The 17525-nt window shown below is 47.2% G+C and overlaps 1 protein-coding gene across 1 annotated transcript in view; it reads left to right on the top strand.

Annotated features, from left to right (window-relative positions):
• LRRC1 (leucine rich repeat containing 1) overlaps nt 1-17525 on the top strand; it is a gene marked incomplete at both ends in the record, with an annotated part of 130896 nt that overhangs the window by 49903 nt on the left and 63468 nt on the right. The window contains one exon of the mRNA XM_080699730.1: nt 2571-2688. Within this exon, the coding sequence (XP_080555856.1) occupies nt 2571-2688 (118 nt within the window). The remainder of the gene's footprint in view (nt 1-2570; nt 2689-17525) is intronic.

Raw genomic sequence — 17525 nt, 5'->3', positions numbered from 1 at the left:
ATTACTAGATTCCCTTGGGGACCGGATCAGGTAGGTTGTTTCACCTGTGCCCTCTCCCACGCTGGCTGAGGCGGTGTTGGAGGCAGGCTGTAGTCGAGGATGCTTTGACCGTGCTGCACAAAACCCGAGTTTGCTTGCTGTTGTGACCTCCATTCGGTGTGGGGATTTGCAGGCTGTGGTTTCCACAGACCGAGAGCCAAGTTATTATTCACTGCAGATCTAAGTACCTTATTGACTTGATTTCTTGTGCTATTTCTGAGTGGTCCCTGGATGCGTGGAATTGGTGATGGTTTGGGTACTTGTCCTCCTAGGCCTTTCTTGGAGAACAAACTGGGCTTTTCATGCTCGAGTAAACACATTGATGTATTATGAAACTGTCAGGCCCCGAACAATTGGCATAAGCTCAGTTATTCAGATCGGCGACTCCTTTGAATGGCTTTTGTATCAGCTAATGCTTTAGTACAGCTAGCACAGAGAGATTTCAATACCTTCCCTAAGAAATTAAATCCCGCTGTATAATTAGAGAAATCCAAAGGATCTGTCCTTTGGCCGAGCGCTTTCTCATCGTCATATGTAGCTAATTGGTAGCAATCGTTTGGGCAGATTCATAGCTCACTTCGTTTTAAAATATGTTTTGTATGTAAAACGTTTAAAGTTGCTCATGCAATGTCCTGGTCACCCAGCAGCACCCCCGCCCCGTACACTCTGCACCTCACTGTCCTGATTTTATTAACTTTACTCTTTACCTGTTCAGTGGGATTCTTTTGTTGATGTGTCAGTATTTTGTGATTTCTAAGAGCCCCCCCGCCACACACACACACACTAAATCATCAAATCTGGCTTTTTAGGGCACCATGCTGCTGCATCTGCTTTTTCAGAGTATATTAGTTATATTCTTTTGGTTGAAGTCTTTCTCATGTTTGTGTTCTCTGAAGTGCGTAGATGATGTGTACGCTCTCTCTTTCTCGCTTATTATGGACTTTCCCCAAACCAAATCAGAGGATCTGGCTCTTTTTAAATTCAGATGAGGCCCTGGGGAAGGGGGCCTCAGGAAGCCCGGGCATGAGGGGGCTGCCGCCGGGCCCACTCTGTTAACTGGACCTAGGTCTGTGCCTGAGTCTGGGGACCTTCCAGGGGGGTCAAGAGAGGTGGCATCTTATCGCTCCAGCTTCTCAGGGCTCCCTGGTTTTAGTAGGGACTTTTATTCTTTCCCTTTATCCATGGCTATCTGTGCTTGGAGTTCACTCTTCTTGAAAGGAAACTTCTCATGTCTTGTCTGACTGTGCAGGGTAAGGAGGAGAATATGAGAGTTTAACCTTTTAAACATAATTTTCAGCCAGTTCTTCGGGGTACTTGGACCAGCTTCCTGTCGGCTCTAACTTCTCAGGAGTCCATTTCAGCTTAGTTTTCATCTTTTTGCTAGTTATTAATCTCCTTTCTGTCTCCAGAGATTGTGTTCTTTATCTAGTTTGCTTCTTGTCCCCTTTCATTTTTAATCCTCTTTATGGGCTTATTCCGTATTTTTATACTTACGTCCATTTCTATATGAGTTGCTAGTGTCATTTTAGTACAATTTGACAGGGTATAGGAGAAAAAAGCATATATTTAGTCTGCCATGGTTAGTGGAAGCATCCAGTACAGACTTTTAAATTTTCCCTTAACACATTTATGTGATATTTATTATACTTTTACTTATAATAATTTCTTTTAAAAATAGTTTTCAAATATTTTAGTTTTATTTTTATATGTTTATTTAGCATTCTAGACCAGCATCAATTTCTATAAGTAGAAAATATAGCCTCTCTAGTTAAGGAATAGTTTAAAGGAATAACTACTGTTCTCATTAGGTTGCTCATTAATTTTTTAAAAATTTATCTTAGCCAGGCGTGATGGCACACACTTGTAATCCCAGCATTCGGGAGGATGAGACTGGAGGATCGCGGTTCGCAGACAGACTCAGCTACTTAGTGAGGCCCTCCGCAACTCAGTGAGACCCTGTTTCAAAATAAAGAATAAAAAATAGGGCTGGGGGTGTCTCTCAGAGGTAGAATGCCCCTGGGGAAGTTCCATCCTCACTACTGAAACAAAAATTATCTTTTAAATTACTGTAGATTGAGTTGAAGTTGCAAAAATAGTACCGAGAGGGGGTTCGTACCCAGTTTATGCCAACAATAACATCTCCACGGGGCTGTAATTCACTATCAAAATAAGGAAATTGACATTGGTACAGTTTTATTTAGTTTTTAAAGACACACTGTTTTAAGTTTCCTGTTAGTCAAGAATTTTACTCTGAGCCGGGTGTGGTGACTCATGCTTGTAATCCCAGTACTTGTGAGGGTGAGACAGGAGGATGGCAGGCTTGGGGCCAATTTCAGCTACTTAGTGAGGCCCTCTGCAATTTAGTGAGACCTGTTTCAATATATTAATAAAAATTAAAAAATAGATCTTGGGTATAGCTTGGAGGCAGAATACCCTTGGGTTCAATACACGGTACCGCAAAAAAAAAAAAAATTTTTTTTTTTACTCTGAAAATATATGTGAAATGTATGTAAAATTATTTTGTCTTCCAGCAATTTTTCCAGCTAGTCAAATTACGAAAACTTGGACTTAGCGATAATGAAATTCAACGGCTCCCTCCAGAAATAGCAAACTTCATGCAGCTGGTGGAACTTGATGTGTCTCGAAATGGTAAGAAAAAGATTCTGCTGAGATTGGCCATTTGTCTCTTCTGATACTGGGGGCGTTTTGAGTAAATATATCTGGGTAAACATCACTGGAGATGCTTTTCCTGCAGATATGGGAAAATTATGTGTATATTTGTGTGTGTGTGTGTGTGTGTGTGTGTGTGTGTGTGTGTGTAAAAGTGAATGGACTTTAAATAGTTCAGTCAACTTACAAGTATTTTGTTCAGCCTGACTCGTAGAGTAAGAGAGGGGCCAGGAGATCATTGGCGTAGCTCGGTTGCATCACTGAACATGGTATGAGTGGCAGGTATCGAATTTCTCTCTCTCTCTCTCTCTCTCTCTCTCTCTCTCTCTCTTTCTCTCCCTCTCTCTTTCTTTCTTTTTGCGGTACTGGGGATGGAACCCAGGGGCATTCTGCCTCCAAGCTACACCCCCAGTCCTGTTTTATAGTCTTTTTATTTTTTGAAACAGGGTTTCACTGAGTTGCCAAGGGCTTCACTAAGTAGCTGTGGCTGTCTGCGAACGGCCATCCTCTGGGCTCCCCCTCCCGAATGCTCATATTACAAGGTGCGCCACCATGCCCGGCCATCTTATTTATTTCTAATGGACTGGTAGTGAGTGATTCTGCCCACTTGATTTCTGTGTGGTTTATTTGTGAACTTATTTTCTTTGATTTCCAGACTTCACTATTATATTGCTTCCTTTTTCTCGAGCATCAACAGAGTGTTCATATTCCAACGCCTTTCACTTTTCAGTGACCTGGTTGAAATCTGTTTTGGACCCCGTAGAGCACTCCCAAAGGAGGCCTGCACCGTATGTGGGCGTGTGTGATTGGTGAAGGGTAAGGGGCAGCTCCAGCCGCCATGGCTAGCAGTGGGATCCAGTCCCTGTAGGGACCCTGGTATAACTTCCTCGGAGCAGGGTAGCCTGAGTTATTTATAAAAAGGACAGTTCTTTTGTTTCTCTTAGAGCACAGGCCCCTTTGGTCTTGTTTTGCTTTCTCTTTCCTATACAAATCTGTGTCTTTTCAGTGAACCTTGGGTCTGTATTTCAGACTGTGGTCTTCAGCAGAAACCCCAGTGCCCAGACACAGGACTCTTCTGTGGATCACTGTTAAAACAGCAAAGATAATCTGTACTTGATTGAAAACATAAGGAAGAGAAACCATCCCTCCCCACTTACAGCAGCTTTTCAAATGCTCCCATCTCCCCGCTCCCATCAATTGGTATCTGCCTTTTAGCCAAGCCATGTGTCAGTGACAGGGTATCTGCTTTTACTTTTCATGAAAATTGTTTCTTATCTTAATGATACTGGGAAAAGTGAAAAACAAACACACAAAAGGCCTTGGTTTTTGGCTAGTTTCAGAGCAGCTCATTGTTTACAGGCTCCTAGATGAGCTTCATGAGTGGGTTTGGCTCTGCAGGTGGGAGCAGAACTGGGGTCCCATTTGCATCGCCGGCAGCGGAGCGCGTGGGGACCTCATCCTGTCCGTCTCACTGTGCGTCCGCTTCGGTCAGGGCGGTCATCCTTCCCCCTGCTGACCTGTTGTCTTGTAACTGGTCTGTCCAGACTCAACCTTCGGTGGCCTCTCTGTTCCCTTTTTGGCTTCTGTCCCTGCTGAAGAATAGTTTGCCAGTGACATTTCTACGTGAGGAATGGTTGACCAAGCTCATCTTTTTATGCCAACCACAGGAAGCTGGCCACAGGTCACTGGGCACTAAAGAATGGCTGCGTAGGACGGGAGGGCAGATGGCACACAGCGCGGCCCTGCTCTCACCTGCAGGCTGCTGGTGATCAGCTTTCCTTCCGCTGGAGTTGGAGCGGTTTGGGTGGCGGACATAGGAAGGCTGGTCTGTGCCTCTCGGACTGTCTTGTAGGTGCCTCCCTACAGGATATGTGAGGGAAACGACTCCCCCTCAGTTATAAAAACAGACCGACTAGCAGCGTGTGGTGGTGCATACCTACAGTCCCAGTACTAGGAGGCTGAGACAGGAGCATCACAGGTTCAAGGCTAGCCTTCAGCACTGTGGCAAGGCTCTCAGCAACCTAGCGAGACCCTGTTTGAAAACAAAAAACCAGAAAAGGACTGGGAGTATAGCTCAGAGGTAGACTGCCCCTGGGTTCAGTCCCCAGCCTCCACCCCCATACACACACCGCAAGGAAGCAGTGGCTTTATAAAGTGGACAGGAAATCACAAAATCTGAAGAAATAGAAACAACAGTTGAAATTGGCATCGGAGAGGAAAAGTGAGCAGGGATCAGGAAGCGCACGAGAAAGAGGAGAAGAGAACGCTCCCAGTCCTGTTAGTAGCCCCTGGCATGGCTCAGCAGGAGCCTCAGCGCCTCCTTTTCAGACCTTCACCGCCAGGAAGAAGAGCCACTTGCCTCTTGCCCCATTTTTGCTTTCCAGTTTGTTGACAAAGGAACCTAAGCTTTGCAGAGGTCAGCGTCAAGACCCAGAGACGTTTCCTCTCCTTGAGGTGTGTGCCCTGGACATTTTTAAACTTCCTAATTCCCGACCTTCCCTTCAGTGAGGGTTGGAGGTGTGTGAAGGACCCTTTAGGTCTTTCTCTTACCTTCTAACCAGGCTTTGTTGAACTACCAAGGGGAGTAAGTTGTTTCCCTGCCCCTGGCGGAGCCTGTGCTTCAGTAGTGAGGGCGTGCGCGTGGAGGGCGTCGAGGTCTGCAGGCCCCTCTGGTTGCTGGTCTTCCGTTGGCCCACCTGAGGCCGCCCGCTCTCCGAGCAGAGGCTGGCCTTGGGTGGCTGCCCAGCCCCTGGGTTGTATGTAGCAGGGCCATAACCGGAGCTGCCCACTATCTTGCTAGGACTTTCAGTGACTTCTTTAATTCCTGATTTTCTAGATTTCACGGTGCTTTGACCGTGGAGGAGGAAGGCAGGGTGTTGGTATCCCATCACTCAAGTCTGCTGGATTGATGCTTGTCAAAGTGGAACATGCCACGCATCACCCGAGAATCTTGTCGGAATGCAGATTCTGATGCGCAGGGCCGGAGCAGCTTTTGAGATGGGCCTTGCCGGGAGGCGCCGCGGGGATGCCAGCCCTGCCGGCCCGCCCAGCAGAGTTGCAGGGCTTGGACATCGTCAGCCAGGCACCTGCGCTAACGTTCCCTCAGCGCCTCCCCTGGCTCCAGTCTCTCCTCTGCCTCTGGGTTCCCGTGCCTTCCCAGGTGGAGGGTGGGAAATGATCAGGATGTTCCTGGTCAAAGAGTAAAAGGCTAGAGCTGACTTAGGCCCAGGCCTGCTTTGATCTCCAGGCAAAATTAGACCTTTCCTGATGTTCCCTTGCACAAGTGGGAAGAAAAGACATGCTTTGTGTTTCTCTCTCTCTCAAAAAAAAAAAAAAAAAAAAAAAAAAAAAGTCTAAATGAGCAGGAGCGGAGTTTTCACAGGCCTACTTCCTGGGGTAAGGAGAACTGCCAAGACCTCCGAACACTGGCTTTTGTGGCTTTGTCTTTTGATATTTCAGGCACAGCGTCAAGGGAGTTGTGTGCTGTGTTAGGAGAGAAGAGCGAGTTCAGGAGAAGGGCAGCGCGTGTGGGTTATCCAGGCTGGAGGGTTTTCCTGAGGTCCAGGTAGAGGGGCCGGCCCCAGAATGACCGGCTGAGCTTGGCAGAGAGCAGCCGGGGCGGGAGACTCGGCTCTGCCATCAGCACCAGGTCAACCCTGGGTGTCTCTTGGCGCTGCCGGGCTGTGTTTTGTGAAGGAGTGGATGGAGGCCCTGTGAATTCAGAGAAGCAGCTAACTTTTTTATGTTCTAACTTGGTATTTTATTATTTTTTTGAACAGAGAAATGGTCAAAATCTACACAGGGGGAAAAAAGAACGACTAGGTATTCCCCCTAAAGATAGATTAAAGGGAACCGCTGGACAGTCTGTGAAATTGGTGTCTGAGTGTGTTGTGAAAGGGTCGTCTCCAAATCACACCAGCTTCGAATTGATGTCCGAGGCCGCTTCCTGTGGTGAGAGGCCTGTGCTTCGAGGCCGGGCCTTGACAGCTGTCTTTTCTGCTCATGGATTCCGAGCTGCTCAAGGGAAGTGGCCTTTGTTGTGTGAGGAAAGGCACTAGCATTGCCCCATCCTAGGCTCTTGCTATCCAAGAATCTAGGGCAGGCTTTCTTAACGCATCGCGAATCCTGCCCTAAGGCTTAGCAATTTGAATTTTATAGTCTCTGCTGTAATTTGACTTACACCACAACGCTCTATCATTATCCATTTAGCTTAGTTTTCCCCAAAGTCTAAGGCGTATACCACTGGCACTGCTAGAGATGATCTTTAGTGGCTCGACAGACTGCGGTTTTTAATATTGAGTCATGGTGACAGCGCTATCCTTTTTTTTCCTTCTCAATTTTATTCGTTTTGCGTTGCCTTCTCGGAAGCTTTGTAACATTTTATTGTATTTATGTTCCATTATCTTCTATTTTTGGTGGGAATAATAGCATTGTCTTTCATGGTAGTGATTTAAAACTGTCTTCTTGGCCGGGCGTGGTGGCGCACGCTTGTAATCCCCGCGCTTAGGAGACGGAGACAGGAGGATCGCGCAGGTTCGAAGCCAGCCGCGCTGGCGTAAGAGACCCTGTTTCAAAAATATAAAATAGGTCTGGGAGTGTAGCCCGGAGGTAGAAGGGCTTCCAGGAACCCCAGTACCACCAAAAAAAAAAAAAAAAAACAAAAACTGTTTTTTTTTTTAAAAAATAAATCTTAAAAAGGCAAATCTTAAGGAATACAGGGAGTTATGCAAGTGTGACAAAATTGCAAGGTGGACTTAGGGTTGGCTAAAGTTAGGGACACACCGGTTAGTATTAATGTACTAGGCCAAAGAAATGACAAGTTTATTTCTCTTATGGGAAAATAGGACTGCATATAGAAAAACCACAGCCAGAGACTACATGCCTCAGCTCATGATTCTGCAAACCTGAGTTAACAGGAACTTAAAAGGAGGCTAATTTAAGTGCAGATCACCGCCAGTGACCGGGCAGTGCTGCGGGGTAAGCAGCCCGCTTGCCGGCAGGGTCTCCTTCCTCCTCTCTCCCAGAGGTGAGGCTTTGGTTAAGTGCCTGGGGTAGCTGTCCTCTGTCCAGCAGGGGGTGCCGATCTGTGTCTGTGGTCTGTAGCTCTTGGCCTGTGTCATGAAACCTAATACCGGTCTTGCAGCCTCCCGAAGTGACCTGGTGTTTATTCTGAGTGTGCCATGAGGAGCTTTCTGGCAAGCAGTAGATCTTGTGTGCCTAGAAGTCCTCCTGCCCAGTCAGGAACAATTTGTCCCCCTTCCAGTAACAACCCTGTACACCCTCAGCAGCACTGTAGCAGAAGCCGGTTTTCCCCACGCAGACTTGAGACTGGCCGGAGCCAAGCCACTGTGAGCTCCATTCTGGAGGCCTGATCTGGGCCCAGGTTCAGCACTCGCTTTCCCACATGGCCCCAGTGGCTGGACTAACTGTCCGGCAGGAGGAGCGTTTCCTCGTCACCGTCACTGAGAAGTATATGGGAGACACCAGCAAAGGGAAGCCCACCACTGTGCGCAGGCTGGACGGTGCTCATCCCGGGGCTGGCGCTCATCTTGACAACTACTTTTGCCGCCCGGCCGCAAGCCTTCTCTCTGCCTTAAGTTTTACCTTTCTTTTACTTAGGAAAATGTAACTGCCTTCTACCCACTTGCTAGTAGTCAAGTGCTACCTACTTTAACTTCAGATGATAGTAATTATTTTTCAGGTGGAGGTAGAAGCGCATTGGATGTCTGCGATGTTTTCTAATCACTTTTCCAGGCTACAAAAAATACTTTTCAAGGAGCGTTGTTGAGTTGTGAAGATGTATATTTGAAACCATTTCAAACACTGCAGACAGAGGTTAGGGTAAGCTCCACAGACAGATCCCTTTTGATCAGCATATTCTACACTTTTTAGTTTGTTGTTGTTTTGTTTTTCTTTGCCATTTTCTGGTCCTTGTTTGGTCCTGTCTAGAAGAGTGTCTCTGGGTTGCCTACCTCCATGCTATATACCAGGACACAGGAGTGGAAGAGGAAAATATGGCTACTCTTTATTCTGTTGATACAGTTAGTTAGTATTCCATTATCAGGAACTTTGTGATAAATTGTAGGTTTATAGAACTTGCTTTCTTTCTTGCTTTGTTCTTTCTTTTTTAAATTAGCAGGTTTGTAATAGAGGTATCTGAGTTTGAAAACAACACCTTTGAATTTATTTTTTAACAGGTTCTTCATTTAGTCACAGGTTCTCTAAATGTTTTGTCTATTTTAAGAAGCTCTGCTCTCCTCCTCTCACCAGACTCATTGATTCAGTCTTTGTATGCTGTGTTCTAAGTTTGATACTGACTTTTCCAAAACCATGGTGGCTATACATTCAATAGGCTAAGTTACAGAAACAAAAATAATCGCAGTGGTTTCTTCTGAAACAAATCAACCCCCACACATGGACGGCAGTTTCTGGCCCGGCTTTAATTCAGCAGTCTCATAGGTCTCAGGGCCATAGTCTCCAGCTTCAAAGCTCACTTCGTTTTGATTTTGAGGTCACCTGTTTTGTCCTGGGCATCTGGCTTGAGCCAAGTGGTGCTGAGCCTGCAGGCCGTGGAAGGCCGGATGGCACCATGTCCAGATGGCGACCCCGACATGCTCTCGCCGCTGGAAAAGCAAGCCTTGGAGAGGGACAGAGGAGCCACGAGAAGAGGCCTGGAATGAGAAGCATTGCAAAGAGCTGTAACTTGGGCACGATGTCTAGAAAAGGTTACATTTGAAAATGAGCTTTGTCAGTGTTGAGTAAATTCTTAGTCTACCTAACATGTCTGCTCAAAGCCAATAATAACAATCCTGGGTCATTTTCAGTTTGGAAAAGCCTTATACTGTGGTGCTTTTTTTCTTTTTGATTGCCTATTGTTGACAAGTACAGCCCTTTATCATCATCACCATCATCCTCATTTATTTAGTACCTACTGATTACAAGGCTCTATGCTAATTTTTATCACTTAAGGATGTAAATCAACAGATAAAACAAATATAAAGGCGTACACATGAATGGTTATTGTACTGTGGTATAAAATAAAGAGCTAAGTGCTCATGACATGCAGAAAGGTGTCTAGCTGGAGTGAGTAAGAGGAGGGGTCAGCAACAACTGATTGGAAGAGACTTTTGAGAGAAGAATGGGGCATTTTTAGTTTGATGTGAGAAACAGGCCGTCTTTAATAGTTCTTACCCTTTAGTTGCCATTTTGGAGTCAGTGAGTGAACTTATCAGCTGAGTCGCCACTGTTATTTATTTCAAATGTTGTAGCTATCGAGTCAGCCATACCATTAAACTATAAATCTGCACTTATCTGATAGCTGGTCAATGAAAATTTTTAATATTCATAAGAAATCAAAGAAGTATCCTACATGTAATATTAAGAACAAAAGCAATATGTGATGTCACGGGGTGATCTCTCTTTCTGTTGGACAGCTGACCACTGCCCAAGGTTCTACTCTGCCAGGTGAAGTGCTTAGCTCTGTGCATTAGCCAGGATAAATTGACTACTGCTAAAAATATCTCAGTGGCTCAACACAGGAGAAATTTTATCATCCTTGACTCACAGATCGGTGTGCCTGAATGGAGTAGTATTGGTACGTGGATGGTAAGCAGTGCTCTGTCTGTCCTGATGGCCATTCGGGAGCAAAGCTTCTTTCTACTTATGATGCCACATCTTTATTCCACTGGTGGCCTCCAGTCTTCTCTTGTGGGCGGGGGGAAGAGGGAGGATTACGTATGGGGTTGTTTTATGGGTTATGGCAAAGAAGTAGTGTACATCATTCCCATCACATTCTGTTGGCCATTTTTAAAAAAATTCCTAACTTAATCGAAATGAGCTGAGGAGGTGCAGCTAGCTAGAAGGAGAGGAGAGGCGTGGCTCTTGGTGAGCTTTCGGGCACCTGCCACACCTGGCACCTAATGCAAAACTGGAATTGTATGGTTTTATGCCAGAGAAACAAGACCGATTGTGTGTGTGTGTGTGTGTGTGTGTGTGTGTGTGTGTGTGTGAGAGAGAGAGAGAGAGAGAGAGAGAGAGAGAGAGAGAGAGAGGGGGGAGAGGAGAGATTTACGATGAGGCGTTGGCTCATGCAGTCACAGAGGCGGAGAAGTCCCACAGTCTGCTGTCTGTGAGCTGAGATCCAGGAAAACCAGGGATGTGATTCCAGTCTGAGTCTGAAGCCTGGACACCAGGGAGCCAGTGGTGCAATCCCAGTCTGGGGGCAGGAGACGCCCACTGTCCACGCTCAGGCAGGTAGAAAGGCAGCAAAAAGGAGCAATTTCCTCTTCCTCCTACCTTTTCTTCTCTTTAACACCTGAACGGATTGGATGACACCCACCATATTGGGGGGAGGCAACCGACTTGGGTGAGTCCCCAGTTCAAATCTCATCTTGGAAACACCCTCACATATACACTCAGAAATGTTTAATTTGGCACTCGATGGCACACTGAAGTAATAGCAAACATCACACCCAGTGAACACACACAGTCCAGTCACCCTCACAGTCTGTTGGTGAGTAGGACATTCGTAGGAAATTAGATTCATTTCTGAAGAGAGGAGACTAGTTTCTGCCCACATTTGCACAAAAATGTATAAAGCCAGGAAAAGTTAACGTGCTTGATTAATTATCCTGTGCAAGTATGTGCAACTTTTTATTTTGACTTTTAAGAAGCCACATAATGTATTTTAAAAATTAGAGTCTTATGGTTGAAGAATCCCTGAAGCCCCTGCCTAGTGCAGTATGGGATCATTAACAGTTTTTGAGCCAGACATTGTGACCTTGAACAAGTTATTCAGGCTTTCTGAGCCCCAGTTCCTTCATCTATAAAATGAAGATTATAATGCCACCTACCTCGTACAGGTATTTTGACTCTTAAAAGAGGCTGCAAACAGTGCCTTGTATAGAATAACACAGGGCATAGGTGCTGTTTAGCCTGCCCTCCTCCACTTAGAGCATCACGATCTGAGCTGGTACCGTGAGAGCAAGCCTGCGGGATGGGTGTGGACACAACCGGGCCGAGGAGAGAATGTCCAGGCTGGGAGGCTTCTGCCCCAGGTGACTTCTAGGCACTGCGCTCTTCCTGCGGGGCATCATGCTGCTTCAGCACCTGAGTCCTTTTATCTCACCACACGCCCATCCTGAGTCGCGGGGTGGCTGATGAGGTCGTGATGCTCCCTAAACCGTACTCTCGGCCCGCGCCAGAGCCGCACGGAGCCCAGGAGCAGCGCCACGCTTCACTGTTTGTTTCTCTGACTTGGTTGACCGCCAGGTTTTGCCTCATTGACCGTACATTGCACATGCTCTGCGCCAAGCAGCCGGTGAGTCTCCCTCTGTGAAGTTATTCTTCACAACACAGAGTAGCATTAATTTGGCGGGTATCCTTTTTTCATTGGCTGTGGATTGGAAGCGATTACCTTGACCTATCCCTGAGAAGACTAAGAAGAGCCCCGTGAGAAGGAATGCGGGGAAATGACCTCTGCGGTCACTCACTCTCTGCTTTCTGTTTTCTAAAGCGCATGCTCAGTGCTGAGAATCAGTAACAGAAACACACAAGCGTTGAAAAGCAAGGAGAGCTGTGCGCCTCCTTCTCATTGGCATAGTCATTAGGCAGGTGCCTATCCTGCACCCTATATGACACTCAATACTCAATTTGCATGACCTCATTTAACCCTCAGACCATTCCAAGGTGAATCCTCCTCTTAGTAAGGAGAAAACTGAGTCTCAAGTTAAGAACTTTGTCTTTGGTTGTGTGACTCCTGAGTGGAATTGGTATTTGATTCTAGGTTTGTCATACTCTAGAACCACAAGTTAGTCTTTCTAGTATAATTTGTTCCCCCTGTGGTACTGGGGATTGAGCTGAGTGACGTTCTGTCAGTGAATTACACCCTGACCCTTTTTGTTTTTTTATTTTGAAACAGTCTCACTAAGTTATTGTCTGCTGGCCTCAACCTGCAATCTTCCTGTCTCAGTTTGCAGGCATGCACCACTGCGCCTGGCTCCTAGGTATATTAATTTTACATCCCACCACCCAGAAGTAATCATTATTAATGTTTTTATGTACTTCATTTATTTTTTTATTACTCATTACAAAATGTGATCACTTAGCAAGTAGATATTTCGGTTTTGCTTTTATTTTCTTAACAAAGGTTGTAAACATTTCCTGTGCCATTATTTTTACTTATCTTTAAATATTTAAGTTTTTTTTAAAAAAGGCATATTAATCATTAACTCATGCCTTTTTATCTTTCTGGAGAAAATATGAACAGATATCTAACTAAAAAACCAACAAGTTGTGCTGGGCATGGTGGCACACACTTGTAATCCCAGCATTTGGGAGGCTGAGACAGGAGGATCATGGTTTGCAGACAGCCTCAGCTACTTAGTGAGGCCCTTTGCAACTCAGTGAGACCTTGTTTTAAAATAAAGAATAAAAAATAGGGCTGGGAGTATAGCTTGGAGGTAGAGAGCCCCTGGGTTCCATCCCCAGTACTGAAAACAAACAAAAACACCCCCCCCCAAAAAAAAAAAAAAAAACAGATTGCTATAGGTCTCAAAGAGAAGTTGGTGTGGAATACATCACACACAGGACAGGAATTACCAGAAGGCTGAGATAAGTTAAAAGCCAGCTAGACAGAGTGAAGAAAGAGGTGAGTAAGCAGTGTAGAAGTCTGATTTAGGATTCCGGTGTTGAAATAAACTGGGATGGCACAATTACCCCCTAGGGCCATGTAGTTACAGAAATACACAGGGAAGGAATGTGGGCAGAAACAGGTCAAGCACAAATATGCAGCTCTTTCTAAGGCACTGTAAAGCTGTCAGCTCTCCACTTCCCTAACATATACCAACAGGGTATAAGTTCCATGCGCATTAATAATTGGTATCTTGAATTGGTATTTTACCTCATTCAGCTTTTGTTTGGTGGTGTTGCAAAACATTAAGGAATAGCCCCTCCATTCAGCAAGGCTCACTAGTGCTGGGTTAAGATGAAAAAGCGAGTCTGAGCAAATTAGATAAAACTGGCAGGACAGACTGCCGATAGCTTAGCTCCCCTCCGGCAGCAAAGACAGCTCAGAGCCCGAGAGGAAATTGAGTAGCACCAGGGGCTGAAGGGGACTGAGCTTCCCCGACTGAGCCCTAAATCAAGTTGGCAGGGCGGCCAGCGCCTTGGGGAGCTACGTCGCTGGCCTCTGGCTTTCCCGCCTCACTCGGAACATGCCACCTGCGCTGGGGTCTGTCTTTAACTGGCATGGAACCGACGGACACAGCATGGCAAGGAGCTGTGCCAGTTAGAAATTTGCCCTAGGATGGGTCCCATGCCAGAGACGCACTTTATCACAACTCCAGAGAGGGCCTCTGCCTTAAAAAAGCCCCTCCCCTAGATTCTTGCTCTGTCCAGCAGAGGAGAGCTCGCTTCTCCTCTGAAGAAGGGAGGTGGCTCTTCTCTGGCTCTTGTCACAGACGGTGAGCCTCCGGCCTCCAGGTGTGCTGAGGGTTCTCCTTGTAGCTTTCTGGCGTTCTCCATCTTGGGGAATCCTTTTCCAGTGCCAGCGGGGTTTATTCTCATCTCCATGACCCTTCTTTGCTGTGGTAGCAACGGTCCCATCCTTCCCTAGGGATCCAGGTGGGAAGCCGTAAAGTCAAGGGAAAGCTCTGAAGGCAGCCCATTGTGTTCTATTACAGGCCACCAAGGTTTCACCGAGTCTTAGCTAGGCAGGGTGTGTGTTTCATTGAGATCAGGAACATGGAGGCGGGGACAGATTTTTAGCATGAGTTTTATTTATTTCTGCAGTTTTATCCAGCACCATGCATTTGGGTTCTGAGCTAGGAGAGAGATAAGTGTGGTAATGGTCCTCAAGGGATTTAGGGCAGAGGGTAGAAGGCTCAAGTCCGTCCCTGATGATAGAACCATGTAGAAAGTCCTGTCTCAGAGGTGTGCCTGAGTGAGCCACCGGATGAGGGCGAGGGGGAGTCTGTCATCTTATGGGAAGGAAGGGGTGTCGAGAAGACTTCCCAGGAAGGATGACTTTTACTGAGGCAGAAACGGGCAGCAGGCACACCAATGAAGTGTGAGGGGGACAGCTTGCTGGCAGATGAGGCAGCACGAATGTGTGTCTGAAGGTCCGAAAGAGTGTGGTGAATTTGGGGAGAGGGAAGCTTAGAGGAGCCGATGGCAAGGACGAGGCTCGGTAGGTCATGGCCGCAGGATCATGAAGGGCCCGCGTGTTGGGCTCAGGAATGTTTTCTTGAAAGCCTCCGGGCGGGAGCAGGGAAGGTGCAGGTGACTAAGCACAGCCTGGACGCAGGAGGCCAGGCACCCATGTCAGGGCTGGAGGGACAGGAGAGGGGTCAGGAAGGTAGAGGACACTGCACCAGGATGAGGGCAGCCAGCCAGCCAAAGGCTTGCTGGAAGTGGGGACCAATGAGAGCCCTGGCCAGGAATCAGCGCCCACTCCCTACCATGGATGAGATGGGAGATGTCGAGGGAAACGGTCAAGGCCAAGGGGAAGAGATGCGCTTGGTGGGCGCGTGGAGGGAGGGGTGCCTTTGGGGCTCGAAATGTTCAGTGGCGATCTGGGTGTGAGAGTCTTCCATCTACCGCAGTGGTGGAAGCTTTGGTATGAAAGGAGCCTCAGAGGGGATATGGAGTCGGAAGGGCAGACGAGTGGGCAGAATATTCCTGTTTGGGAGAAAGCAGAAGAAGAGGGGACCTTGTAAGCTTATGAGAGAGAAGAGCAGGAGGACTGGCCGGCAGTGCTGGCTGGTGCTGTGGAAAAGGCCGAGCAAGGGAGCGGCAGGGCAGTGGGCACCGAGGGGAACAGCACAGTGTTGGTGCATCTCGGGGGCTGGAGCCGAAGCCTGCAGATTGAGCTGTTGTCATGGAGGAGGATATCAGGCAGGTAGCAAACCAGAACTGAGGGGAAGCTCTATCTGGCTTAAAGGACCAGTGAAAAGAAACTTGAGAGGGAGACTGGGGAAAAACAGGCAGGGAAACAAGAATTGTAAGATCGTAATGATGGAACCCAAGTCAGGGAAGCCCATCCAGAGGGCTGCAGTGTCAAGCAGACAGGACGGCCAGAAAGGAGCACGGGGAGCTCTCCACCCGCTTTGGCGCCAGAGGCTCATCGGTGGCAGCGAAGGCGACGTCAGAAGTGGCTCACAGCGCACATCGCCGCGCGTGTTGTGCGTGCTCCCTTGACATCTTGAGAGATCAGAGGAAGGCTTGACAAACATCAGCAACCATCGTTTCCCGGAGGAAAGGACAGCAGTCACCGTTTCCTGCTGGATCTGCCAGTTCCAAGGGATGTGGGCGATGATGGTGGCGGTGTGTGTCTTGGACAGCTAACGATGATATAATTGATGGGGGCATTTCATAACACTCTGCTCATATCACATACACGTTTGATCAGTGTCTGGCGTGGGAGTGAGCCGTCCAGGCACGGCTGCGGCCACGGTGAGGCAAACCCAACAGGCAAAAAGTGCCGGGGTGAGCAGTCACCGGCGTGCTCTGTCTGGAGTCTAGTTGTTGGCTGTGAGTGGGACCGGGGCGGGCTCTGGTCATTTGAAGTCTGTTATTCCACGCTGTCAGATGCAGACTAGAAGATGCTCTCTCCTTCTACAGCCCTTTTATAAAAAGTTGCATGTATCACACAGTGTCCCCAAGACTTGACTTTGGAAATTTTTAGAATTAGAAAGGCAGTCTGTGTCCATTTAAAAAAGCTGATGGAGGCAGGTACAGGAAGTCAGCCTGTGCTTTCCCCACTTCACGCTCTCCCACCTGGCTGGGGATGCCATCTTGGGTGCCCCAGACGGGAGGCTTACGTTATGATAACACGCTCCCTGACTGCCGTGAGGTCCTAGAGGGGGAAGCCTGGCATCTCTCCTCACCTTTGCCTCCTTACCTGCTGCTGCGTGGCCCAAGGTGAGCGCCATTGCTGAACGGATGGGTAAATGAACGCAGGAGGGAAGAGGACGACCTCGCAGACTTGCTCTTGGGACCACTGCTCCATCCCTTCACTGTGACTTTAGAGAGATCGGACGCATACGTGGAGCATCATCTTTGTCAGGTTTTAATTTGTAGGAAGGTTTATCCTGTGGGTGGTGCTGGGTAACAAGGTACCATATGGGCTTACAACTCCCCGACCCAGCCACAGAATACGATTTCTTGAATTATACAAATAAGGTTAATCTCTTTAGAAACTGGTAGATGATTGGCAGAGAACAGGTAAAAAATGACAGGCTTGGCACTTTCATGAAATTATAAAGTGTGATATTTACAATGCATCTTGAGCTTTTAAAAGGTCTTTTTAAAAAGATATCAGCCGGGCGTGGTGGTGCACGCTTGTAATCCCCACGCTTGGGAGGCAGAGATAGGAGGATCACGCAGGTTCAAAGCCAGCTTAATAGACCCTGTTTCCAAATTAAAAAAAAAAAAAAAAACAGTATAAAATAGGTCTGGGAGTGTAGCCTGGAGTTTCCAGGAACCCCAGTAACACCAAAAAAAAAAAAAAAAAAAAAAAAATCATCCAGACTTGCACACCAAGCCTGTACAATCTAGCAGCGTGTACCCTGTGCTTACTGCGTGCCCAGGCCCTAGGGTGCTGTCACAGAACAGCAGGAGGAGAAATCCAGGTCTAGAGAGGACAAGATACAGTGTTCTAGAGATATTCAAACCATTTTGACAAAACCATAATTTTAGGTTTGAAAGGGAAGATGGAGAAAAATACGTCAGAGGTCAGCAAAGAAGGCCCCCGGGATCCTCAGACCACAGAGAACGGCTTCAAAAAAGATGAGAGCAAGAATCCTTTCTCTCTGGAA

Source organism: Muscardinus avellanarius (assembly GCF_963383645.1).
Source record: "Muscardinus avellanarius genome assembly, chromosome: 8".
Classification (NCBI taxonomy): Eukaryota; Metazoa; Chordata; class Mammalia; order Rodentia; family Gliridae; genus Muscardinus; species Muscardinus avellanarius.
This window is presented reverse-complemented; position numbering and strand designations above follow the sequence as displayed.